Source organism: Propithecus coquereli, unplaced genomic scaffold (assembly GCF_000956105.1).
Source record: "Propithecus coquereli isolate 6110/MARCELLA unplaced genomic scaffold, Pcoq_1.0 Scaffold180, whole genome shotgun sequence".
NCBI lineage: Eukaryota > Metazoa > Chordata > Mammalia > Primates > Indriidae > Propithecus > Propithecus coquereli.
Window position 1 is genome coordinate 3,226,795 of NW_012142746.1, and position 27,018 is coordinate 3,253,812.

General features: G+C 40.8%; 1 protein-coding gene across 1 annotated transcript; it reads right to left on the reverse strand.

The window, feature by feature from the left end:
• Positions 1 to 4,221: 4,221 nt before the first annotated feature.
• CNEP1R1 (CTD nuclear envelope phosphatase 1 regulatory subunit 1) lies at positions 4,222 to 16,144 on the reverse strand. Its single transcript, XM_012642615.1, has 6 exons — positions 16,010 to 16,144; positions 14,865 to 14,936; positions 12,048 to 12,121; positions 8,574 to 8,683; positions 8,399 to 8,453; positions 4,222 to 4,962 (listed from the first exon to the last, which is right to left on the reverse strand). Exons 1-6 carry the CDS (start codon positions 16,032 to 16,034, stop codon positions 4,921 to 4,923), a joined length of 378 nt encoding a protein of 125 aa, XP_012498069.1. The 5' UTR covers positions 16,035 to 16,144; the 3' UTR covers positions 4,222 to 4,920.
• Between the last annotated feature and the right edge of the window lie 10,874 nt (positions 16,145 to 27,018).

The window sequence follows — 27,018 nt, forward strand, 5'->3', positions numbered from 1 at the left end:
AGGGAAATTTCCAGGGTTGTCATGGGGGAGAATGGACAGATACAGCTGGCCTTCCCCACACCTAGCAAGGATACTCAAAAGGAGCCGGGCAAGACTGGGCACAGTGGCTCATGCCTGTAGTCCCAGTACTTTGGGAGGCTGAGTTGGGAGGATCACTTGAGGTGAGGCATTCAAGACCAGCCTGGACAGCATAGTAAGACCCCATCTCTACAAAACATTTAAAAAAATTAGCCAGGTGTCATGGCATATGCCTGTAGTCCCAGCTACTTAGGAGGCTGAGGTGGGAAGATTGCTTGAGCCCAAAAGTTTGAGATTGCAGTGAGCTATAATTGCACCACTGCACTCCAGCCTGGGCAATGGAGTGAGACCCTGTCTCTCAAAAAAGAAAAAAGTTTAAAAAAAAAGAGGAGTTGGGCAGACACAAACCACAATAAACACCCACAGAGCCACAATGAATGTTAATAGGTCTTTGATGAAATGGCAGCGAAGCAGGCAGTTAAACAGGTTTCTCTATTGCGGGGCCGCTTGGAGCTTTTAATATGCTATAGAGCAGAATCTCCAAGAGGAAGGTGTAATAACTCCCAAACACTGTGACGGGAGAAACTTTATCTCTGTAACAAATTGCATAGGCTGGGAAAAGTGGTGGTGGTGGTGGTAGGCTTTGTGCTTAATCACTTCCTCTCCCGTCCTCTGCTGAGTCCCACTCTTCCTTCCCAGATTCCACTACCTGAACTCTAATTCAGGGGCCCGAATCTCTCACCTGGACTGTAGCAGCAGCTTCCAACTGGCTTCCCAGGTCATGCCCCTTCAGTCATCACAAAACGCAAATCCGGGTAAGTCACTTCCCTAACGCAAAACATTCTGATGGCTTCCTATTGCCCTCCTGAAATACCACGTTCTGGTTCCCACTTCCCATCTTCTCTCTTGTCACAACTCCCCTCCAAAACTGCTCCCCCCACTCCCAAAACACACCAGGTATGTTTGGTAATCAACTTCTTTAGAAAGCCTTGTCTGGCTTGGTCCTCTTCCCACGGGTTCCTACAGCATCCTACACTTTTACCTTTCATAGCACTTAAACCACCTGGCAACTGACAACTGGTCTCTATTTCTCACCAGCAAACAAGTTCTGAGAGGGCAGAACTTATTCCTCCTCACACTTTTTTTTGTTTTGAGACAGAGTCTCACTCTGTCACCTGGGCTAGGGTGCAGTGGTGTCATCATAGCTCACTGCAAGCTCAAACTCCTGGGTTCAAGCGATCCTCCTGCCTCAGCCTCCCGAGTAGCTGGGACTACAGACATGCACCACCATGCCCGGCTAATTTTTTCTATATATTTTTAGTTGTCCGATTAATTTCTTTCTATTTTTAGTAGAGATGGGGTCTCGCTCTTGCTCAGGGTGGTCTCGAACTCCTGAGCTCAAGCGATCCTCCCACCTCGGCCTCCAGAGTGCTGGGATCACAGGTGTGAGTCACCGTGCCCGGCCCTCACACATTTTTAATATGTAGCCAACACTCGCCACGTCAAGTGCCATCTGTAACGGTGATGAAAGAACACACCTCGGAACTTTCAGGTAGCAAATATGGTTTTACTAATATTTTGTCTCTCACACACTCGAAAAGACTTGCATAGCAGACATCAATTGTCCACTAAAAACATTAGTTTTTAAAATGTTTGTGTTCCACGTTGAAGCCGACAAGATGTACTTACTTCCTATGTTTAGTGGGGGAAAAAAGGAGGGGAGAAGATAGAAATTATACTTCCCCTTTGTAAAAGCATATAAAAAGTCCAGAATCTGGAGAATGAGACCCAAATTTCTACGGTTTCGACAGGACTGGGAGCGACAGAGGCACTTAGCTGCTGATGAAGGCAGGACATTTGTCAGCTAGGATTCCAGCACGGACTCCACAAAATGCCAATCAGAGCACCCCAGAAAGCAGCACTAGCAGGTAGCCGCAGCTTTAATATTTTTGGTGAGGTTGTTCAAGAAGAGGAAGACACTTAGACACCTAAACACCATTTTCTTAATCATTGGGGGCCAAATATTCTTTCTCTTTGCATTTAATCCAATATTCAGGAGTTTGGTTCAAAAGATAAGCTGAATTTCCTCATGATTATCTCAACCAGGATGTTGACTTAGGGCAAAGTGGCAACAAAGAGATTTTGGGTTTTGTTTTTTTTTTAATACTGTGAGGATTTGGCTTAACAACTAAGCTTACTGAGCAAAATGTGAGCATTGACTCTGCAGCCAAGCACTGTTGAAGTGCTTTAGATGAATTAACACTTTAGTACTCAGCATAAACCTGGAAGGCCGGCATTATGCCTACCACCTACATTTTATCTTCCTATACCTAGTAGGTTGGCATTATGCCTCGTTAATCAATGAGCAAATTGTTATGTAACTTTCCTAAAGTTATAAAACTATTAAGTAGCAGATCTGAGATTCAAATCCAGACAGCGTGGCCTAGGAGTCTACATTCTTCACATTATAACAGCTCTTAACAAACGGAACACACACAAACATCCTTTCAATCTGAGCCAGATACTTGCAGGCTCTGTCTTGAAGAAGTCGTGGGGAACTAGAGTAAGGAAGGACAATTTGCAAATCTGAGACTGTTTTCCCCATCTGTAAAATTAGAGGATGGGACTCGGTAACTTCCTGACAGTGTGGGAGAGGGGACGAGAGGGTGGAGGTGGCGGTGAGACCGTGGGGTGGCATGGATCCTTGGGTCAATACGACCAAGACTTTCTCAGAAAATGAATTGTTCTGCTAGAAGTAAAAGTATGAAAAATTTCTGGAACTACCACAGAATTCTGTTTTTTCTGGGAGTCAATGAATTGCAAGTAGCCTGTCATCAGGAAATTCCCTCCTGATGCAAGTGCATGGAACTATGAGTGTGCACAGGTGTATTTTTGTAGGGGAGAAGAGTCTTTTATCAAATACTCAAAGGAGTACCTGACTCCAAAAAAGTTAAAGACCTATAAAATATTCAGCTTTGTAGTTTGGAGAAAATTGCCAATCCAAGTTTGTAAAGCGCAACATGAGAAAACCTACATCTTATGATTAAAAGCCAAATGTTCACTCTGGGAGGCCGAGGTGGGCGGATTGTTTGAGCTCAGGAGTTCGAGACCAGCCTGAGCAAGAGCGAGACCCCGTCTCTACTAAAAATAGAAAGAAAATATATAGAAAAAAAAAATTAGCTGGGCATGGTGGCGCATGCCTGTAGTCCCAGCTACCCGGGAGGCTGAGGCAGGAGGATCACTTGAGCCCAGGAGTTTGAGGTTGCTGTGAGTTAGGCTGATGCCACAGTACTCACTCTAGCCCAGACAGAGTGAGACTCTGTCTCAAAAAAAAAAAAAAAAAAAAAGACAAATGTTATTAGACTATCATGAATAGGGCATATTAAAAGTAATAATAGCCTAATAAACTGGGCACCTACAATCACTACTTAAAACTTGCTCTACTGGACACAGAGTTAAAGTAAAATATTTCAACTGGAACTCAGCTGTATCTGATACATGCAATGTTTTAAAATATTTTCAGAGTTACAGACTTATAATAAACCAAAGAAAAGCCCAATCACTGGTTATATATAAAGTATTTATTTTTATGCACATATTTACCTACAAAATTTACAGAAAATAAAACAAAGCAGAATGTATAGAATGCCCTCTTAAGACTTTTTAGGAACAGAGGATTTTATTGCTGCAGTTCAAAGAATAAAATTTTATACATGTGAAAGCTAAGATGAACATTTAAGTTAAATTGGCAGCCTTATTAAAAAGTTTTTGTCTTGTTATTGAATTTTCAACTTTATGTTAAATGAAATTTAAAAGATTGCTCATGAAATAATTTAACCTTTTCAAAATCTTTTAATAAACAGGTAAAAGGCACCTCTAGTACTTTAAAATATTTACAGCAATCCCAATAGTTTAATTTTAAGGGCTATTATAGTACACGTGGCTATTATGCATACACAGTATGTCATTAACACTCTCTGAACAGTGAGACTCGTAGACTAGTTTGTGGTCCGGCTCCCACGTTATCCTGCAATGGAGCGGGATGATCAATCACACCCGTGCGACACCAGTGTAACGGCACGTCCACCACAGCATGAGATCCAGTTATCTAAAACAGTGACTGTCAAATTCCCAGACAACACATAATTTATAACTAAACTTGCATATTCACAAGCATTTGGGGTGTTCTTAAAATTATTAAAAAAATATAAAGGATATTCAGCATTAAATGAAAACAATAAACTGAAAAATATAACCACAACAGTTGCTGGAGTTCCATATCTAGTTTAACAAAAAGTGTTTCTCAAAACATCTATAATTTCTTACAACATAATGAAGATGAGTTTTCCTTATGAATCCAATGTTTGTCCCGCAGTATGATTACAAGAGAAGTGTATGTCACTTATCTGTTCTTTTGAAAGAAAAAAAAAGTGTAAGAATGAAAGGCACACATAATAGCCGGTCTTAAAGAGCTGGGGGATGGCAAGCAGATGTGCCTGGAATACTGGCGCAGGAGAACAAAGTCCATACGACATTTTCCTCTTTGTTTTACATTGGCATTGATTTGCTATTTACAGTAGTCTGCAAAAATACATTACAAAAACTGAATGAGGTTCTGTTTCTAAGTTTAACTTAGTAACATACATACTTCACCTGCAAAAATCTTTGCAGGATCTGAAGTACTAAAGTGACACTAATACTGAAACACAGGTAATCAAAGGTACCAAAGCACTGATAACGTGAGTCCTCGTCAAGATAATCTGGGTACATATTGCACACTTCTTGTCAGTTGTTGCTATGACCTTCACATATCCAACTGCAAAGGAGTCCTTTATGGCTTTTTGCTGTATCACTTATTTGAAGAAAGGCTGTTTTAGGTCCCATAACAATGAGTGCAGATTGTCATTGAACATGAGGCCTAGGTTTCAAAATAAGTTTTCCTGTCTGTAAAAAACGAAAAAAAATTTTTTCAGTACATAGCTCTACGAAAAATGCCACCACCTACATGTAAGCCTTAAAGGGCATTCACAAGGTGTCAGGAATTTCTGTATACTTAGTCAAGGTTAAATAATTAATACTTATGTTTCCACAGTTTCCTTTGTGTGGAGCTTTCTTCTGGATTCTTTATTACTTTAAAACATACACTAACTCTGTCATCCTGGCTGGAGTGCAGGGGCATGGTCACAGCTCATCCAATTCCCAGGCTCAATCAGACGAGATCGGGCGCGTTCAGGGTGGTATGGCTGTAGACCCCAGGCTCAATCAATCCTCCCACCGCAGCCCCCTGAGCAGCTAGGACTACAGGCATGCACCATGTCACCTGGCTAATTTTTCTTATTTTCTTGTAGAGATGGGGTCTCACTCTGTTGCCAGGCTGGTCTCAAACTCCTGGCCTCAAGTGATCCTCCTGCCTTGGCCTCCCAAAGTGCTGGGATCACAGGTGTGAGCCACTACGCCCAGCCCGCGCATACATGTCTTTATTTGAATTCCCTATCCACTGACTACCTAGAAATCAAGCCAATCAATCCATGGGATAAAATAAAATTTCTATTTTTTTTACTCAGAAGGTCCACAGCAAAAACAAAATTTCAACTTGTATAGAGTTATACTTCTTACTATATGAAGCTTACAACAATAAATAAAGCTATGTATTTGAACAAAACATTACTCCTTTCCTAAATAAAGTTTTAATTTCTCAGGTTAAAAAGTAAACCAATGGTTGGAGCAACAGACACTCATATGCTGCTGGCATTCAGTATGGGGTATGGGCCGAGTCATATTTATTTAAAAAATAATAAGTACATACCACATTACCCAAACAACTCCACTTTTAGGAATTTATCTGGAGGCAACCAGATGTGAGTGTAAGGATGTACACAGAAGTGTTATTAATGCATTCATGCCACATTTATTGAGTGCCTACTACGTGCCAGGCCCTGTGTGAAGTGCTAGGGATCCAATAACAAACTAAACAAGAACCCTTGTCTTTGTGGAGCTTAAGTTCTAGTGGGAACATAGACAAGGTATTTACTGGGAAACAAACATTATGTCCAATAGGGGATTAAATTATGATGGAGCCATTAAAATGGAACAATATACAATTCAATAGAATGGAAGACCTGAATTTAAGTATGTAAAAAAAAAAATAAGATGAAAATAAAATTTTATGGACAAATTTTTTAAAATTAAAAAAAAAAAAAAAAGAATGTAAAATCTCAATTGAGAGAATGTAGGTTAAAGGGATAAGGCCAGGCAGGACCTTGCACATGGTTAATGTTCAGTAACTGGCATCTCTTAAGTCCTAACACTGGGTCAAAGAAGCAAGTTTAAAAAATTTGTAACATCTTTCTTATATAAAAGGTCAATGAAAATATACAACAAAATTCAACACGTGATTAGCTTTGGACTGATTCCCAGGTGGTTTTAATTAATGTACTTTATTTTTATCCTCAGGTCAAAAGTATTGGCAGGACTCTTGGTAACCTCCTGATTCTCACTTTCACTTAAATTTTGGCTGTTTAAGTTTTGGTAATTCCTTGATATCTTGGGCAGGGGTACAGAGGACACAAGAACAGACAGTTGATTATTGATACTGGTCAATGAGTACATGGGAGTTTGTTATACTGTTCTATTAGGTTTGAAAATTTTCATAATTAAAATTTTAGAAAAAGGTATCAACCTGAGTATATTGTTTGGTAATTTGTGCTTTTTTTTGTGTGCCTAACACTTTATCTTGGAAATCTTCCATAGATTTACTTACAAATTTACATAAAGGTTTACTTCTGGTTTTCTAAGACACAGCTACACCAAAGCCTATTTTACTACTCCCCTGCTGAGAAGTGTAAAGATTGCCTCCATTTTTTTACTACTGCAAAGGATGTTGCAATGAACATTATACTTGTCCCCTTGTGTGCATGTGTGACCGTTTCCCCTCCCCGAGCCAGGGTAGAGACCCAGAAGTAGAACAGTTAGCTCACGGTGCACGCACATTTTACATTTTAAAAGAATAATGAAAAACTACTCTACAAATTGGCTGTACCAATTTATATTGCCAACACAATGTGTATGGGTATATCAATGTCACCATAATATTGGAGTTAGCAGAGTATTTGCCAGTCTGACAGGTAAAGCAAATGAAAACTCACTGTTTTACTTCGCATTTCCCTGATTACAAATGAGATTGTCTAGTCTTTATGTGTGTTTACTGGCCATTTGTATTTCCTCTTCTGTGACATACTTTTCCCCATTTTTTAAATGGACTATTTGTCTTTTTCTTATTGACTTTTATTGTATTTTATTTTTTTTTTAAGAAGTGGGGTCTTGCTCTGTTGCTCAGGCTGGAGTGCAGTGGCATGGTCATAGCCCACTGCAGCCTTGAACTCCTGGGCTCAAGTGATCCTCCTTGCCTCAGCATCCACACCTGGTTTCTTATTGACTTTTAATAGGCCTTTAAATATTCTGAATACTATCCTCTATTTAATAATATCATATACTTTACAAATATGGTCTTCTAATCACAGCTTATTTTCTTGTCTTTTACTATACAAAAGTTTTAAATGTTGGTGCAATCAAATGTATCCCACTTTTTCCATTATGGCATTTCCGTTTTTGTTTTTTTTTTTTTTGAGACAGGGTCTTACTCTGTCATTCAGCCTAGAGTGCAGTGGCATCATCATAGCTCACTGCAATCTCAAACTCCTAGCCTCAAACAATTCTTCTGCCTCAGCCTCCCAAAGTGCTGGGATTATAAGCCACTTGCATCAGGTTGCATTTTTGTTTGTGTCTTTATAATAAAGAAGGCTTTATTTTATCTGGGCGCGGTGACACACGCCTGTAGTCCCAATTACTTGGGAGGCCGAGGTGGGAGGAATTGCTTGAGGCTAGGAATTTGAGTCTAGTCTGGGCAACATAGTGAATGCCATCTCTTTGGGGAAAAAAAAAAGTGAGACCCTGTCTCTACAAAAAATTAAAATAAAAAATTAACCGGGCATGATGGCGTATGCCTATAATCCCAGCTACTCAGGAAGCTGAGGCAGAAGGATCACTTGAGCCCAGGAATCTGAGTCCAGCGTGGGCAACATAGTGAGATCCTGTCTCAGAAAAAAAAAGTGGTAAGATGCATCATGATTTTATGTCATTAGCAAAGATGAAATTGCCAACTCCGCCAATTTCATTGTTAGACTCCATTGATTATTAGATATATCTCAATGGTAGAGATGTTAAGTAGATGTAAAAAGAAGTGTCACAAATCAGTGCTATAAAATAAACTCCCACTATCAAGTCCACAGAGACAATTTACTGTTAATGTCTGTTTTTCTAAAGCCAATCACTTCAGTCCTTTCATGCAAGTCTATAATTTTCTAATGAAAAAAATACTTACATCATCACAAGACATATTGTACTCTGCTAATACCGTTCGACATCGAGCAGCTATACTGAATTAACGTGGTCAAAGGAAAATTTCTCATTTCAAGAGTAAGCTTCTAACAATCACCCACATCACCGAGTAGGTATTTTAATCCAAGAAATAAAATTCAATCCATGTTAAAGGATACATTGATGGTGCAACTACTCTCTTGTGTATTCCAGCAAAGAACAAGCCTATTAGAGTTATACAGCTAATGGTGAAAAACGGATGATTCCATAATGATGTGAAGAAGGACACCTGTAAAACAAAATTTGAAATACAAAAATGTTAAAAATCGTAGAACGATACTGATTCCTACCTCCCCACTCATACATAAATATATGTAATATTTTTATCATCTAAACTATGAAGGTTTGAAGACTTCCAAGAATCCTAGTTCTCTGTATTACCAAGCTGTAAAAATAAAAACAATGTGCATGTTTTGTATCTTCTGTATAGCACGACGATCTAGCAACATTTTCTCCATTTCAAATACTTGAACCATTACAAATTCATTTCTGTAATCAAAAACAACCCTACCAAAGATATGTCCTAAACTCTGGGTTGCTTAAATAGATGAGGCCTCTGATCTCAATGAAAACACAAGCCAAATGTGACCTAGGTACCTTTCCTGTTAAAAAGGTTCCTTAAGAGAACTGAGCAAACTCTGCCATTCATAACCTGGTCCCAGCCTAATTTCCCTCTCCTGCCACACTGCCACACTGCCACACAGGTGCTCCCTTGTTCCCTCTCTCCTCTCTACCTGGCTGACTCCACATCCTTATAAGATGAAGCTCCAGCATCACCCTTTGTCCCTGAAGAAGCAAAAAACAAGTTTGGTTTTGCAGCTACCGAGATTTAGATGGCCACAGGACATTGAAGCAGGGAAAAATGATTAGTAGCTGCCCACAAAGAACTAGAATTAGAGAGAAAGAAAGGGCTAATTTCAGATCTGAGCACAATTAGATGACAGTAGAAGACAGGACAATACACAATTCTAAGCCCATGTAAAAGGACCAGGGCCCAGCATACGTGACTGGAATACTGAAGAGTGGGCACTGAAGCCAGATGACTGGGGAACAGACACGCAGACTGAGAAAGAGAGAAGACAAGCATTTCGAGCACCTGGAAAAACGAATCAAACAGATTAGTAATGAGATGGGAGAACAGAATCAATTAAGGACATCCCCACTTCACTCTCACACCAAGAGATGCGCATGTACGTGTTTCAAGACAGAGAACTAAACATGTGTGCATGTTTCAAGACAGAGAAAAGCACCAGGGAGAAAGTCCAACATGGTAGTGGTTAAATAAGTTTGTCAGGTGAAGAAATGAGAGGCTGAAAACATCAGGAGGGAAGAAGTTCCCAGAAAGATATCCTGAAGAAAGGTTAATATTCCAGAAGAATACCTTCTTAAAACCTCTGAGGAGAATTTAATTGTCACAAGCCAGCTCTGTTTTACGTGGCCTGCACGATGTTAGCGCATACGGAGCTTTATGTCTTAATTTTAATCATGTTAGTCAGTATCAGCCTTCTCTCCTCCATGGCAATAAACAACGGCATCCCAACAGAGTTGTCCCCCATCAGATGGGGCATTCATGCACTTTCCAGTTTGCCATATTCTTTCTCTCTCTAGTTTCTTCCATCTAGCCACTGGCGTCTGAGCTGGCAACTCCTGCTACGGACACAGTTGCTGGTTAAAACTTTTGTCAGGTTTGGGGTTATTAAATACTGAAATATAAAGAGCCAGCCCTTAGGCTAATAGTCATATTCTCACCTAATTTAGAAAATTATATTAACTACATAGTTTTGGGCCTATTTCAAATTACATTTAATTCTGTGTTTTATTAAGATCTCAACTAGCTGAAATCAGCTTATATTTTTCCCAATTAGAAGTCAGACTCATTTCCCAAGACAGATCTTTTTCAATCTTCTTGCCAGCCTCCTTCCAATCTTCCCCTAAAGATGAGTACCAAGTGGAGCCTTAAGATCAGATTTTTATAACTGAACACACAGGAGAGTTTCCTGTCTGTCATCAAAATCCTCTATTAACATAAAATTCCATCACCAACCTCCCCTGCTTCCCATCCTTTTATATCTCCACCTCAGTGGATAAAGTCAGGGAGATCACATGCTAAATAAACCTCTGGCTGTCTAAACTGCCATTGAGAATGATGACAAAAGCCATACTATTAGGTTTTCCTTCTGTATAACCTAGAAGGTAATAAATAAAGCTATTGGGAATAGTCTACTTAATTATAGCTTAAAAAGAAGGAAGGGATTTTTTAAAGATTTGTGAAAAGTACATCATTACTACCTAAATAAAACTGCAACGGGGGAAAAAATCTTCACTGAAAGATTGAAGACTGCTGCTTCTCTAATAAAAAAGCCTCAGTTTGAAATTAAGGTACAAGTTAGTAGAAAGAGGTAGAAATTTGAAAAACATGCTATCAGCTTCCATCAAGAAATGTTTCAAGAAATAACATTAGGAAATCTGTTATTGTATTTGATATAGGAATATTCTTGCACAGTACCCAAGGGGAGATCTCTACCTGTTTCCTCTACTGAACTTCAAGCAGGAAATTGCTTGAGATAAATGCTGAGAAAGAAAAGCTTTGCTAGCTTCAAGGAACTGATATAGGACTTCTCCTCACAGATAATGAAAATCATAGAATTAACTGTCACTTCATTGATTAGATAACTTCGAGAGCAATTTTTTTCTTTTTTTGAGACACAGTCTCCCTCTGTCACTCAGGCTAGCGTGCAGAGGCATCACCATAGCTCACAGCAACCTCAAACTCCTGGGCTCAAGCGATTCTCTTGCCTCAACCTCCTAAGCAGCTGGGACTACAGGTGTTTGCCACTACATTCAGCTAAGTTCTCTATTTTTTATAGAGATGGGGTCTCACCCTTGCTCAGGCTGGTCTCAAACTCCTGATCTTAAGCAACGCTCATGCTTTGGCCTCCCAGAGTGTTAGGATTAGAGGCCTGAGCCACTGTGCCCGGCCCTGGAGAGTAACTTATAATTCAATTCTGGCAATTGTGCTGGACCACACCACCTATATATCAGTGACCTGGTTTCCTTCCTGGTTTTGACCTCCTAGTCTGTTTTTTGTTTAGTCCCTACTTTTTATTACACTTGTATTTTGCTATTTTATCATCTATGTTTCCTGTAAAGTCTCAAATACTTTATGGAATAAAGCAAGGTATTAAGAGAGATAACTCAGAAGGAAATGCTATTTTATGATTTTTAAAAGCTGGCACTGATGACACTAAATGAACAAATCAGAACAAAGAGAATGTTCACAATGAAATGAGTAAAAATAAGCTATTTAAAAAAAATGTAAAAACTATACAAATTCAGAAATAATGAAAAATAATGTAAGTGGAGTAATATTTCCTAGGTCTTTTCCCTTGTAAAGATACTTCATTCACAACAGCCTGCCAAAGTTTTCCTTAAGCAAATTAATATAAGGCATATTTTTAATATAATGATTAATATCATTAGTAGTAATAATAGGTTACATTTGAATACTTTATAATTAACAAAGTACAAAGGGATAACAAAGCAAATCCCTTATCTCATCTAATCCACTAAAGATTTTAAAACAAAACTTCTACCTTTTGTGTCTCAGGATCTATTAACCAGTTCCAGGCACCAGTAGCTGTACAGACAGATACCACTATAAGCAGCACTGATAAAAGATAAACACAAAATTAGTACGCAAATACACTTTTACTAATTGATACTGCCACCACCAGTTCCTAATAAATGGCAGCCAAACAATATAGCACTTTATTAAATGGAAAATGCACAGACCAGACTCGGGCATTAGGAGACCTGCCATATGACCTTGAGAAAAACTCCCTTAAACACTGTCAACCTTAGTAATTGATGATACTGTCTCCCTTGTTCTTAACACTTAGTCAGAACTTATGAAGACTAATGAAATTAAAAGAACCCAGATGGTGAAACTTCAATATCAGATTTTATGTTATGTAACTTTTACTGTGTTCTGTGATTTTGCAGATTTTATAAATCCGAATTAAAAAAAAAAACACCTCTCATTTTCTAAAGTCAACAAACCAAACAAAGACTCCTTTTTGAATGTACTAAGAAGTCCAACTAAAGGATTTCTACCTTGCAGACAACTGCCAGCTGTTGAGTTAAACAAAGGTCAGTGTAGGAAGTATGGAGCATGCCAGTCAGTATCACATTTTCTTTAAGAGACTTAAAGGAAAGTAGGGTAGAAATTATTGCTAGTGGAATTTAGAAAAGGTTTCTTCCTCCCCACTAAGCCAGAATTATTTTGGCAATTCTAAATAAACCATAAGTAAAACTTAAGAATAAATAGTATTACTAAAAAATAATAAAGGGGCACCAAAACCTAGTTAACATTCTGCAGATGATGCCAGTTGCCTTTCAGTCAGGATGCATACTTTTTTCAAATGTGGAGCATTTTCAAAGAGCAACAGAAATATAGTAAAACCTTAATTATCTAGAATTCCTGGTGACGTACTTTTAGAAAAAGCAAATCATAGAAAAAAACCTCTCATTTTAGGTATTTAATTATAGAATCAAAATTTCAAAATCATGTTCTGAGCTCAGAACTGATTAAACTCAATTTCTTATAATTCTATATTTCCAGAAATTTACCATTATTACGCAGGTATTTTTTTTAAAATGAAGCAAAAGCAAAAAGGTCCGAGATAGGACCTCATATGTATGCTTTTATTTGATTGGTACATTAGCCAAACTGATGTCATTTACATGTAAGTTCTGAGACTATGTATGAGTCAGAAAAAGTAAAGTGTGTTCATAATACTGCACTTTATAAGAGAACACAGAATCATACACATTTGCTCAAGTAACAGTGAACCAAAGGTTTTAGGGATAATTCCTAGGTAAGCCAGAAAACCTAAGAAAATCATTATCTGTAAATTCTGACCAATCGGAATTCTCACACCATATGATTAAAACTTTGCAAATCGGCTGGGCGTGGTGGCTCATGACTGTAATCCCAGCACTCTGGGAGGCCAAGGTTGGAGGATCGCTTGAGCTCAGGAGTTAGAGATCAGCCTAAGCAAGAGTGAGATCCCCTCTCTACTACAAATAGAAAAATTAGCCAGAAATTGTGGTGAGCACATGTGTAGTTTCAGCTACTCCGGAGGCTGAGGCAGGAGGATTGCCTGAGCCCAGGAGTTTGAGGTTGCTGTGAGCTAGGCTGACGCTATGGCACTCGGGGCAACAGAATGAGACTCTGTCTCAAAAAACAAAAACAAAACAACAACAAAAAACCTTTGCAAATTGATTTAATAAAAATTGCACGAAAAATCTTGACACAGAAAAAGATCCCTGGCTGGGCACAGTGGCTCATGCCTGTAATCCTATCACTTTGGGAGGCCAAGGCAGGAGGATTGCTTGAGGCCAGGAGTTTGAGATCAGCCTTAGCAAGAGCGAGATTAAAAATACAAAAATTAGCTGGGCCTGGTGGCATAAGCCTGTAGCCCCAGCTACTTGGGAGGCTGAGGCAGGAGGACTGCTTGCGCCCAGGAGTTTAAGGTTGCAGTGAGCTATGATGATACCACTGCACTCTAGCCTGGGCAATAGAATGAGACTCTATCTCACAAAAAACAAACAACCTTCCCCCCAACTTCAATAGTACTCTTTTGTTCCTCCATACTGAATTACACTTTGAAATAAAATATGTCCTCAATGTGGGTTACTGTACTTCCTTCTTGGCAGGAATTAAATTTCAATAATGAACACCCAAGAAATTAAGACTGGTCCCAATGCAGGTTAGCAAAGTGTTTTGTTTGATGATCTCATCACTTGCATGTTTGTCCAGATTTCTTATATATTTCCATGGGGCAGTAACCACAATTCATTCAAATCCCATTTTGAAGCACTCATGATATTTATGAATACATAGTGATAATGTGAATTTCTTTTCTCTATCAGGCTCCAAAGCAACACAATTATGCTTTGCTAAAAATCAACTACAGGTAATTTCATAACCATTGCAAGTATACATTAATATAATTTTTTAAATAAAACTTTACTGTATAGTTTGTAGGCAAATTGTAAAACCGCTTAACAGACTATTGAAATTTTTATGTGTTATCAAAGTTGGAATTTGTTTAATAAAAATTAAAGTCTATGTATTTTAATGGAAAAATAAAAATTCAACTACAAGAAATAGATTGTTCTTTCAGAGAGACCTGTTATGATTTTATTTTCTTAAAAATTTCTTTATAATGCATTGTTTACAATGTCAAATAAATATAAAAATTGTCTAAACCAAAAGAAATCTTATGGTTTACTAAAAGTAAGCATCTGTTAATCTAAAATTCTATTAAAAAAGCAAATCATTCCTATATATGGAAAAAGTATCAACTATCAGTTTATTTTCCCTTAAAAAACATTCAGGAACTTACTTCTCCAACGTCCAGTGGCAGGTTGCAAACAATGAATATATTCAGTAAGTCTCCTCTCAAAAGCCTTGAGATCTAGGTAAAAAGATTTCAATTTTCTAATTAGCCACTCTTAACTAGTTTGAGTCTACTAAGACAAAATTTTAGATACTCTAACTGCTTCAGGTCTTACACACCAACTTACATGTATCACTGCACTGTTTACTTCGTTTACTATGACAGCTTTAAGCACTTGACAAAAACATTAGGTTTCTTTAATTCCAATTTCACATATAAGGAAACTGGCTGGTTCACTTTTAGAAGCTTCGTAAAATGGTATGTGGAAAATCAGCAGCAACCTCAGCCGGCGCCAAAAGCTAGAATTTTGGGGGTTGCAAATAAAAGGATTAAAATCAGGTCGAGTTTTAATTCTGTTGGAACCAAAAACGTTCTATTAGAACAACATTATTACCGACTACCAAAGTCTTCGAGGTCTATTTGCCTGCAGTTACCCGACCTTAGTGTCTAGCTCTTTATTTAATTAATGGCTCCACTGTCTGGTCTTACTAGACTTCTTGACGCTGATAACGGGTGGGTGTGGAAAGACACTCCCCTTTCCTCCCTCCAAAGGGGTTATAGGTGACCTTCGTGGCACTATAGAAGCGCCGACACCTAGTTCTAAAAAACGGGAGCGTCCAAGATGCTCCCTCTGAATGAGAGGTGGAGTATCCTTTCCACAGTGGTGTGTTTTCAACTTTGAAAGACCAAGAAGCACGCCCTAACCCCGACAGTTACCGGAAACCACAGCAGGAATCGGGGAGACCACTTGTGGGGTTGTCAGAATAGAATGAAGATAAAATGAACAACCACACTACAGTGCACGACGTGCAAGTGTTTGCCAATGAGCACAAAATAAAAGTGAAACCCGGAGAGCAGCTCCACGGTCTAAGCAGGGATGGGAGGAATGGAGGGACCTGACGCACCGCCCTCGGCGTCGGGCCAGGTCCGGACGCCCCTCGGCAGGTCCCCGCGCCCCCAAGCTCCGGGCCCCGTCACTCCATCCTCCGCGGCCTCCTCTCCCCCGGCGGGGTCTCCGCGACTGCGGCCCCTCCGGAGCCCCGCCAGCTTCCGAGAGGAGACCTGGGACGGGCCCGGGGGGCCCACCCTACCTTCCGCCTGCTCCAGCGAGTTCATGTCGGGCAGCAGTTCGGTTCACTGCCGCGGGCCCGTCCGCATCGCAGCTTCTGCAGCCCCCGCCCGGCCCGCAGCGCCAACTCCCACCTCTAACCGCTCCCCTCTGCCCCTCCCCGTCGCACCGCCCCTTGCCTACATCCGCCACGCTCATTGGGCACTTTTGCCAGACCGCCCAACCAAGACGGTTTTCTATTGGCTAACTCCTGCACTCGCCGCGGGGCCAAGCATTGGACGGTCAGCCGGAGGGACCAAGAACTGCCGGCGGCCGGGATGGCGTAACGCTGGCGCCGCCTCCTGCCCCGGGGAGGAACTGCAACCTGTCGGAGCCGGGTCGTTCATTCACATGTTCCTGGTTAGTTCCCTGCTTGGTTTTTTTCATTCCTCAAATGTTGCTTGAGCGCCCACTGCCTTCAGGGCAACAGAAAGCAACGAGCTGGCCCTACCCTCAAGGATCTCAAAGAGGAATCAGATGTGAACAGAACAACTAGAACCCCAAATAATGTATTTCCTTAATTATGGTACCCTAGATACCTAACCCCTTATAAGAGTAAGCTTTTCTGTCTTGGTTACTTTTTCTCGTCACCCAACTTTCACGAATCATAAACGAGGCAAAGTATAAACCCCAATACCTGTCACTTAAACAAAAATCTGTAAGGGATTGATTGCACTTATATTTGATTACAATGCCTTCTTGCTCATTTCCTGGTGGTCATTCATTCATTCAAGAACTATTTATTGCATAACATGCTAGGCACTGTATTTATCAGGGACACAGTTATAAGCAAGATAGACAAGATTCCTGTCCTCAAAGTGGAAGGGTTACAGCAGGCAACAAACATGGAAATAAGGAATTGATTTCAGATAAGAATAATTCTATGAGAGAAGTAACAGGGTAATTTAAGATACAGCAAGATAAAGGAAGGTTGGCAGGAGCTATTGTTCTGGGAGGGCTTCACGGGGGCATTTAACATGAGAACCCAGAGATGGATGAGAAGAAACCAGACGTGCAAAGATGAGGGCTGAGAAGGTTGTAAGCAGCACTGAAATTTTTTCAGTTGTGGTATTTTCTATATTTTATTCATTCTCCTTCCCACTTGCCAGCAGAATTAACTGACACCTCTCCCACTTACTTCACTTTGTAGGGTCCTCTACCATAGCACCTTTCAAAGTTTCCCATTTAGAGAGCCTTCCTCTGTCCAAACGCTTTGTATGCATTAGCTCATTTAACCCTCCAAGGTAATATTTTCTAAACTGTGGATCCAAAGCCATAAGAGGGCTGTACAATCCATATGATCAGTCATGATTATTCCTTTTAAAAAATGAATTAAGCTAAAATAAAAATGACATCATTAGAAGTGAAGGTATGTATTGTTTCATGACCTTGTGTTTCAGTCGTGCGTGTTTGAGTGTGTATGTGTTCTCATCACATCGTAAAGCATATACCTAACTGAGGGTTCCAGTAAAAAAAAGTTTGAAAGTTTGAAAGTCATCACAGTTGCTATTAATAGGCCCATTTTGCAATTGAGAAAAGTAAAAAAATGAGTTTTCCCAGGTCTTGCAATTATTGTCATAGCCTGACTTTAAGCCCCAAGTTAAACTACCCTTTTTGACTTCTTGCTCAATGTTCCATTTCTCCATCTCCAAGTCTAATTCATCACATTTCCCTTTGGCACCCAGCAGTGCTTAGAGAATGGCTATTGAACATCTGCTATATGACAGGCTCTCCCGGGCTAGATCCTGGGGAGGTGAGGAGTGAGACAGACTGATGAATAGGACACTGCAAAGCATTGTGGTAAGTGAGAGCTCTGCTAACTTGCCTTCAAAAGAGACCGTCTGTTAACCGCAGGGCTTTTGTTTGCCTGAGGGGGGTATGCAAGTTTCTAGCAAGAGCTTGGGACAACAGAGGGAAGAGTAAGGGTTACCTCCTGGGGTCCTGCCTCTCCAGGCTTCATTTTCAACTGTGTTAAAATAAATGTTGAACATGCCATTATCTACATTTATGGATGATGGGGGTTTGGGAGGCAGTAAGGGAGGAAGAGAGGAAAATAAGGCCTTATAGCAAGGTTAAGGAATTTAGAACTTGAGATAATGGGGGACCAAAGGGAACAGATTTTGGAACATCACATTGATGGGATTTGCCAAGGAGAAGATAGGAACAGGTATTTAAGGAATACACGTTCCAGGCACTGGGCTGTGAGCTGAGGATGCAAAGATCTATAAGACTCACTCTTGCTATTTATTAAGATAGAGTTTAGTGTCAAAACAAAAGAAGACAAAATACTAAAGACCCATAAAACATCAGGGACAAGAAGATCAGCTTCTAAGAGGGATATCCAATAAAATAGCTAAAGTTTGTAATCTTTTACCAAGCGGCCTGGCACTCTGCCTTTTTTAGTTCAGGAGCATTATATCTCCATTAAACCTCACAATAACAGCTCTGTGGGCCAAGGGGTGTTATCAAACCCATTTTAGAGATGAGTTTAGAGATTAGTAGATAGGTTGATCAGCCTGAAACTCTGTAGCTAGAGTTATATTCTCTCTTTCTCTCTCTTCCCACGTGGTACATCAGATCTGTTAGCAAACCCTTTGGCACTACTCTCAACATGTATTAAAAATTTAACTGCTTCTCACCACCTACACTGGTACTCTGGTCCGTGCCACCACACAGGCTGGACTGTGACAATGGCCTCTAACTGCTCTCCGGCTTCCACCCTGTCCCCAGCAGTGGTTTGTAAAACACTAAAAGATAACATTACCCTTCTGCTCAAAACCCTCCAATGTCTTCCCAGAGTGACTGCAGCAGTGATCTTCACACCATTTCTCTTGCTGTACCTTCAAAAAAAATTTTGACAAACTATATGCCACTTCACAATTTTTTTTTTTTTCTTGAGACAGAGTCTCACTCTGTTGCCTGGGCTAGAGTGCCGTGGCGTCAGCCTAGCTCACAGCAACCTCAAACTCCTGGCTCAAGCGATCCTTCTGCCTCAGCCTCCCAAGTAGCTGGGACTACAGGCATGCGCCACCATGCCCGGCTAATTTTTTCTATATATTTTTAGTTGTCCAATTAATTTCTTTCTATTTTTAGTAGAGACGGGGTCTCGCTCTTGCTCAGGCTGGTTTCGAACTCCTGAGCTCAAACAATCCACCTGCCTCCGCCTCCCAGAGTGCTAGGATTACAGGCATGAGCCACCGTGCCCGACCAACTTCACACATTTTTAAAGTGACATCTGAAATTTTCATCATGGGTTTGAATACTTGTAAAAGATGTAATTGCTGGTATGGTGTAGATATTGACATTTGGAGATAAAGCTGTTACATCATTCTTTTAAATGTATTCAATGGAATAGAAATTCCATGGCAGTTTGATATTCACCATCATCCCGTTAAAAATACACAAATATCTCTTACAAATATAGACACAAAAATCCTCAGAAAATACTAGCAAATCAAATTCAGCAATGTAACAAAAGGATTATACACCACAATGAAGTGTGATTTATCCCAGGAATGCAAAGTTGGTTTAGCATCAGAAAATGAGTTAATGTAATACATCGTATCAATAGAATAAAGGAAAAAATTCATGATTTGATGAGGATGTTAAGAAATCGGAGCACTCATACATTGCCAGTAGGAATTTAAAATGGTACGGCCACTTTGGAAGACAGTTTGGCAGTTCCTCAAAAACGTAAACATACAGTTACTATACGAACCAGCAACTCCACTCCTAGGGGAACTCTCCCAAGAGAATTGAAAACAAAATTTCATGTAAAAACTTATACACAAATATGTAGAACAGCATTAGTCATAGTAGCCAAAGAGTGGAACACGACCCAAATGTCCATCAACTAATGAATGGATAAACAAAACATGGTGTAAACATATAACAGACTATTATTCAACAATAAAAAGAAATGAAGTACTGATGCATGTTACAAAATGGATAAACCTTAAAGCATGATGCTAGGTGAAAGCAGCCAACCAAACACAAAAGATAACATATTGCACGTTTCCATTCACATGAAATGTCCAGCATAGGTACATCCACAGAGACAGAAAGCAGAACTGTGGCTGTCAAGGGTTTGGGGAAAGAGAAGATGGGGAGTGACTGATAAGGTATACAGAGCTTCTTTTAGGGGAATGAAAACGTGGAATTAGATGGGGACAATGGTGGCACAACTTTGTAAATATACTTGAAAGCTCTGAATTGTATACTTCAAAATGGTTAATTTTATGGCATGTAAATTATATCTTAATTTAAAAATAGGGGGGAAGCCCCACATGGTTATCTCAATAGTTGCAGAAAAAGCATTGGACAAAATCCAACACCGTTTCATGATAAGAACACTCAACAAGCTAGGACTAGAAGGGGAATTCCTCAATGTGATAAAGGGCCTCTACGATACCCACAGCTAACATCACACTTAATAGTGAAAGGCTGGATACTTTCCCCTAACATCAGAAACGAGACAAGGGTATAGGCCAGGCACGGTGGCTCACGGCGTAATCCTAGCACTTTCGGAGGCTGAGGCAGGAGGATCACTTGAACTCAGGAGTTCAAGACCCTGTCTCTATAAAAAAATAGAAAAAAAATTAGCTGGGCATGGTGGTACGTGCCTGTAGTCCCAGCTACTTGGGAGGCTGAGGCAGGAAGATCCCTTGAGTCCAGGAATTTGAGATTGCAGTGAACTATGATGATGCCACTGCACTCTAGTCCTGGTGACAGAGCAAAACCCTGTCTCGGGGGGGAAGAAAAAAAGACAAGATGTACACTCTTATCACTTTTGTTGAATATTGTACTGGAGGTTTTAGCCAGGGCAATTAATCAAGAAAATGAGATCAAAGAAATTCAGATTAGAAAGGAAGAAATAAAATTCTCTGTTTGTAGGTGACGTGATCGTATATGTAAAATCCTGAAAAATCCACTAATAAACTATTAGAACAAATAAATGAGTTCAGCAAGTTTGCAGGTTATAAAATCAATATACAGAAATCAATTGTATTTCTCTACACAAAAATGAACAATCCAAAAATGAAATTAATAAAACTCCACTTATAATAGCATCAAAAAGAAAAAATATTTAAAAATCAATTTAACAAAAAAGGGCAAAACTAAAAAATTATTATTTGTGCTCTGAAAACTACAAAACATTAGAAATAATAAAGACCTACATAAATGGAAAAACATCCCATGTTCATAGATTGGAAGACAATATCGTTAAAATAGCAGTACTTCCCCAAATTATGTACATAGTCAATACAATCCTAATTAAAATCCCATGTGGATTCTTTTGCAGAAATTGACAAGTTGATCCAAAAATTCATTTGGAATGCAAGGGACCCAAAACAGCCAAAACAATCTTGAAAAAGGAAAACAAAGTTGGATGATACACACTTTCCAACTTCAAAACTTACTACAAAGCTCTAGTAAACAAGACAGTATAGGACTGGTCTATGATAGACATGTAGATCAATGGAATAGAATTGAGAATTCAGAAATAAACCTTGTATTTATGGTCAATTGATTTTTGACAAGGGGGCTGAGATAATTCAATGGGGAAAGAAGAGTCTTCTCAACAAATGATGCTGGAACAACTGAATATTCACATGCAAAAGAATGAAGTTGTTTCCCTTCCCTATACCATACTCAAAAATTAATTCCAAATGGACCATGTGAGAGCTAACAGTACACTTCATTCAGAAGAAAGTTGAAGAGTTAGTCTTTGTGACCTCAGTATTCTTAGATGCAATACCAAAAGCGCAAGCAGCAAAAGGAAAAATGGATAAGCTGGACTTCATTAAAATTAAAACCTTTTTATGCTTCAAAGAATACCACAGAGAAAGTGAAAAGACAACCCACAGAATCTGAGAAAATATTTTCAAATCATATATCTAGTAAGGAACTTGCATCCAGAATTTATTTTTAACAAACTCTTATAACTCAACAATAAAAAGATAAGTAACCCAATTAAAAAATGGACAAAGGAGCTGAATAAATATTTGTCCAAAGAAGATACACAAATGTCCAAAAAGCACATGAAAAGATTGACATCGTTAGCCATTAGGGACATGCAAATCAAACCTACACCGCAGTGAAGTACTACTTCACATCCGTTAGGATGATTGTGATGATAATAATAAACAGATAATAACACATGTTACGGAGCATATATAGAAATTGGAACCCTTATATATTGCTTGTGGCAATGTAAAATGGTGTGGCCACATTGGAAAGCAGTTTGGCAGTTTATTAAAACATTAAACATAAAATCACCATATGACCCAGCAATTTAACTCCTGTCTACCTAAGAAAAATGAAAACTATGTCCAATTGTATATGAATGTTGATACCAGCATTATTTATAATAGTAAAAAAGCGAAGGCCGGGCGTGGTGGCTCACACCTGTAATCTCAGCACTTTGGGAGGCTGAGACAGGAGGATCCCTTGAGCCCAGGAGTTGGAGCTTACAATGAAGTATGATCGCACCACTGCACTCCAGCCTGGGTGACAGAGCAGGACCCTGTCTCTCAAAAATTTTTTTAAATAAAAAAATAAAAAATAAAATAATGTGGAAACAAATGTCCACTAACTAATGAATGGGTAAGCAATATGTGGTAATATATCTGTACAGTGGAATATTATTTAGCAATGAAAAGGAAGGATGTTCTGACATCTGCTACAACATGGATAAACCTTGGGGACATGAGCTAAGTGAAAGGGCCAGTCACAAAAAGACAAATACCGTGTGAGTCCATTTACATGAGTTACTTGGAGTAGTCAAATTCATAGAGACAGAAATACAAAGATGGTGGCCAGGAGCCGAGGGTGGGACAATCAGGAGTGAGTGTTTAATAGGTAGAGAGTTTCAGTTTTGCAAGACGCAGAGTTTTGTGGATGAAGGTGGCGATGATGGCACATTATGAAGGTACTCCATGTCATTGAGCTGTACGCTTAAAAATGGTTAGATGGTAAACTTATGTGTATTTTACTATAATTAAAAGAAATTGAAATCACATAAGAGCCTATTGTTGCCACCAACTGGGCTGCATTTCCCACTGCACAGAGAGCGGCCAGTACGCTGAGGCCGTCAGGGTTGCAGTGGAGAAAGGGTTTAATTCCACAGAGTGCTAAGTGCTGAGCGGGGAGGTGGGAGGAATTTCTCAAATCCGCCTCACTGAGAATTTGGGAGACAGGGTTTTTAGGGATAGTTTGGCGGGCAAAGGATTAGGCAATTGGGTTTGCTAATTCGTTAGGTTTGGGGCAAAATTATAGGGGTGTAGAAATCATCCTCTTGTGTGGAGTCAGTTCCTGGGTTGGGGTCACAATTGCAGTTGAGTCAGTTTCTTTGCATGGGCGGCTGGTCTGGGCGGGTCAGTCCCCTGGATTGCGGGTCCAGAAGATATCTCAGAAACTACCTTTAGGTTTGGAAAAGGTGACGCTATCTACAGAGAAAATTAAGAATCTTTATGACCACCAGCTATGTGACTCCAGAGTAGCAATTACAGAGAAACAAACAGGAGGACAGTGGCTGATTATTGTCATTATTGTCTGTGCCTTCGCAGAGTTTTAGGCCCTTCCCACAGTTCTCACCTTGTATCCCTTTGTTGTTTTGCAAAGGGCAATTTCACTATCATCAAAAAAATCTTTGTGTTGCTCTCTTACTAGATTAGGTCCTCCTTTAGGACGGTGGAAACTTTCTGTCTTGCTAAAGGATTTCTTTCTTGGTCATTAGACTCTCTTACCTCCTCAATTTCTGGAAAATATATCAAAAAGGTTTTATCAAGATTTATCAAATCATAACAAATTTTACCTGTTCCTCTTTCACTTAGAGACAACTTGTTTAACCCACTACACTGAGAAACAATTGGGAAAATTGCAATATTGGTAATTTGAATACATCTTTGTGCCAGGTGTGGTGGCACATACCTGTAGTCCCAGCTACTCAGGAGGCTGAGGCAGGAGGATTGTTTGAGGCCAGGAGTTGGAGGCTGCAGTGAGCTGTGATGGTGCCACTGCACGCCAACCTGGTGACTGAACGAGATCCCCATATTACTAAAAAATAATAATAACTATATATACATGAAATTTAAAAAAACACATCTTTGCTAACATTTTTGAAAAATAAAAAAGCTTTTATCTTATCACATATTTGAAATATATTTTCATCAAGAGCTCAAAGGAGCCAATTTAGCTCATTTAATTCATAAACGCTATTCACTTACTTGGAGCAAAGCCAGTCCTTATGGTCAAACCAATCAGTAAAATCAGACTTCATTTCTGTTAAAAACTTTACTTCATTTTTCAATGCAAATCCCTGTGAAAAATCAACACGAGCCAACATTGCTTCACTCTTAACTGAAAATCTGAACAAGTCCAAAAAGCCAAGAGTGTAGGATGGATTTAATGTGTCTTGTTTAAGGAGGCTTCTAAGGTGCTCTTATTTCAAATAAGACGCCCTTTTGTGCTACAGTGCAGGGGTGGGGGGTTGGCATTGTCGATTGGGGTGGTAAGAGGTAGGCCTGTCTTTTGTAGCGTGGGGTTAGGGGCAAGTTGAGAACAGGGAGGGGAAGCAGATCCAAGGTCCCAGAGCCAGGGCACCGGGAGCCCTGGTCCTCCAGCACCTCCCTCCCTAGCTCACCCAGCCTGGGCCAGGAGACATCTCAGAGGACGAGACACTGATCCTTCCCCAAACCTGCTCTTTACCCCTCATCACTATTTTAGGACATGGCCCGGCGTTCATCCACCAGTTGCTCGGCCAAGAACCTGGCGGTCACCCTTGATTCCTCACCTTAACCCCACCGCCATCATCAGCCCACCAAGTTCTGTCTCCTCACTTCCAGCGTGTATCCCAAACCCAGTGACTCCTCACCTCTGCCATTGTGACACAAGCCGGGCCACCTTCACCCTTGCTTGGAAGGTGGCAAGAGCCTCTTTATGTCTCCCTGCTTTTCTCCCTGTCCCCTGCTCGTCCTCCTTGGTGCAGGAAACAGAGGGGTCTGGTCCCTCTTGTGTGAAACCTCCCCATTGCTTTCCTTTGCATTTAGAATAAAATCTGAGTAATATCCTACCTCATAGAGTGACTCACAAGTCCCTGGCAAACCAGGACAGTTGGTCACTCTCCACGAGGCCCTGTGGGCTTTGCCCTTGCCCGCCTCTGCGAAGGCTTCTCACGGGACCCCGCCACACCACCAGCACCCTATTGGACTTACTTGGGGCAGCCCCATTCGCTCCTTGGGTCAGGATCTTAGCCCTGGCTGCGTCTCTAATTGGAACCTCCTGCCCTGGCTGCCGCTCCTCACGTGAGGCTTCGGCTCGTGCCCCTCCCCAAACAGGCCTTGGGTCACTCCGGCCTAAGGCGTGCCTTTACCATCACCACCTGCGCCCGGCCCCCTCCTACCCTTCACTGGGGAATTCGAAGTCTCTGTGCCTCACTTCCTTAACCCGTAAGCCAGGGGCAGGTTTATCTTCAAAGGGCTGGAGAGGGGACGCCCTGAGATAGACTCTCCTTGCCAAGCCCTCAGATCATCGCTGGGACGTGGACAGTGCTTCACATTGACTGCAAATACTGTCTTGTCCTGCTTTCTTACTAGCACCTGTCAATATCTGGCATAATCACATTTATTTTTTGGTTCCATGTTGATTGTCTCTCCAAATAGAACGTGGGTTGCATCAAGGCAAAGATCTATATTACTCCCCTTGGCGCCTAGAACGGTGCCTGGCGCATACTAAGGGCTCAAGGCATGTGTTCAGAGTGAATGAAGCTTGGTGCTTGCACAGTGATGTGAATGTACTTAATGCCACTGAATTGCACACTTAAAAATGGTTAAAATGGTGCAATTTATGTTACGCATATATATTTTTTATGTTAGGTATGTTTTCCACAATAAAAAGCACAGATATCACATAATAAATATAACCTTCCTAGTTTTAAAAAAATGAATGAATGAGCTCCCCCTGAGCACCGTAGGAGGAGTTAGCTGCTCGGAGAGGGTGTAACCCGGGTTTGCAGCGTTCTGGGACTTGCTCTGCATAACAGTCCTCCTTTGCCTGACCTCTCTGGTTGGCATGCACACCCTGGGGGTTGCGGGGGTGATGAGTGGAGGTGGGACCAGAAATCCCAGCCCACCCTGCCAAGGTCAAAGTGCCCCGTTCAGGTGAGTCCACAGTGGGCTGAGCCCCACACACCTGGTGGTGTCACTCTTCCAGGGACAGGGTCTCTGCCCCTGATCAATACCGTGCCACTTACCAGCTAGCTGCGTGATCTCAGGGAGGTTACACAAATGTCCTGCGCTTCAGTTTTTCCCCTATAGAGTGGGAACAGCAAGAGAAGCTCTCTTGTAGGACTGGTCTGAGCATTGAATCAGATAATCCTTGCAAAGTGCTTAGAAAAGTGCCCAGTCTATCCACACAAGTGCTATCTAAATACCAGCTATTATTATTATTCCATATGTTTATTATCCATTCAGTTGCTTCTGCCAAAAATGTAGGAGTTATTCATGCCCTTCCTCCCCAATTCCATCGACAAATCCATCCTTCAACATATATCCTAAATTCACCCGTTTTTTTCTTCTGCACGTTCTCCAGGTTTGCCTGCACGCCGAAGTCCTTGGGCTGGCGGGGATATGTTCCATTTCTCTTCACTTCCATGTGGACTACCACTTGTGCCAGTACCGTTAACGAGTCCCTTCCCTGTGCCCTGCGTGGCAAGTTTCTGCCCTGCGAGGGTCCATTTCTGGGCCTGACTCCATCGCGGTGGCCGGTCATTACTGCTCCTCCCTCCGCCTCACTCCTGCTGCACTCCCTCAGCAAGGCCGTCCTGCCTCCAAACCCGTCCACTGTCCAGCTGTTCCACCATCGCCACGGCTGCCATCGTTCCAGCTGGACGCTGTGACAACCCCCACTGCCCACTTCCACGGGAACCCCTGCTCTCCAGGCCAGGCTCCACAGGGCAACCCAAGAAAGCACTTTGCCTTTTTAAAGAGACAG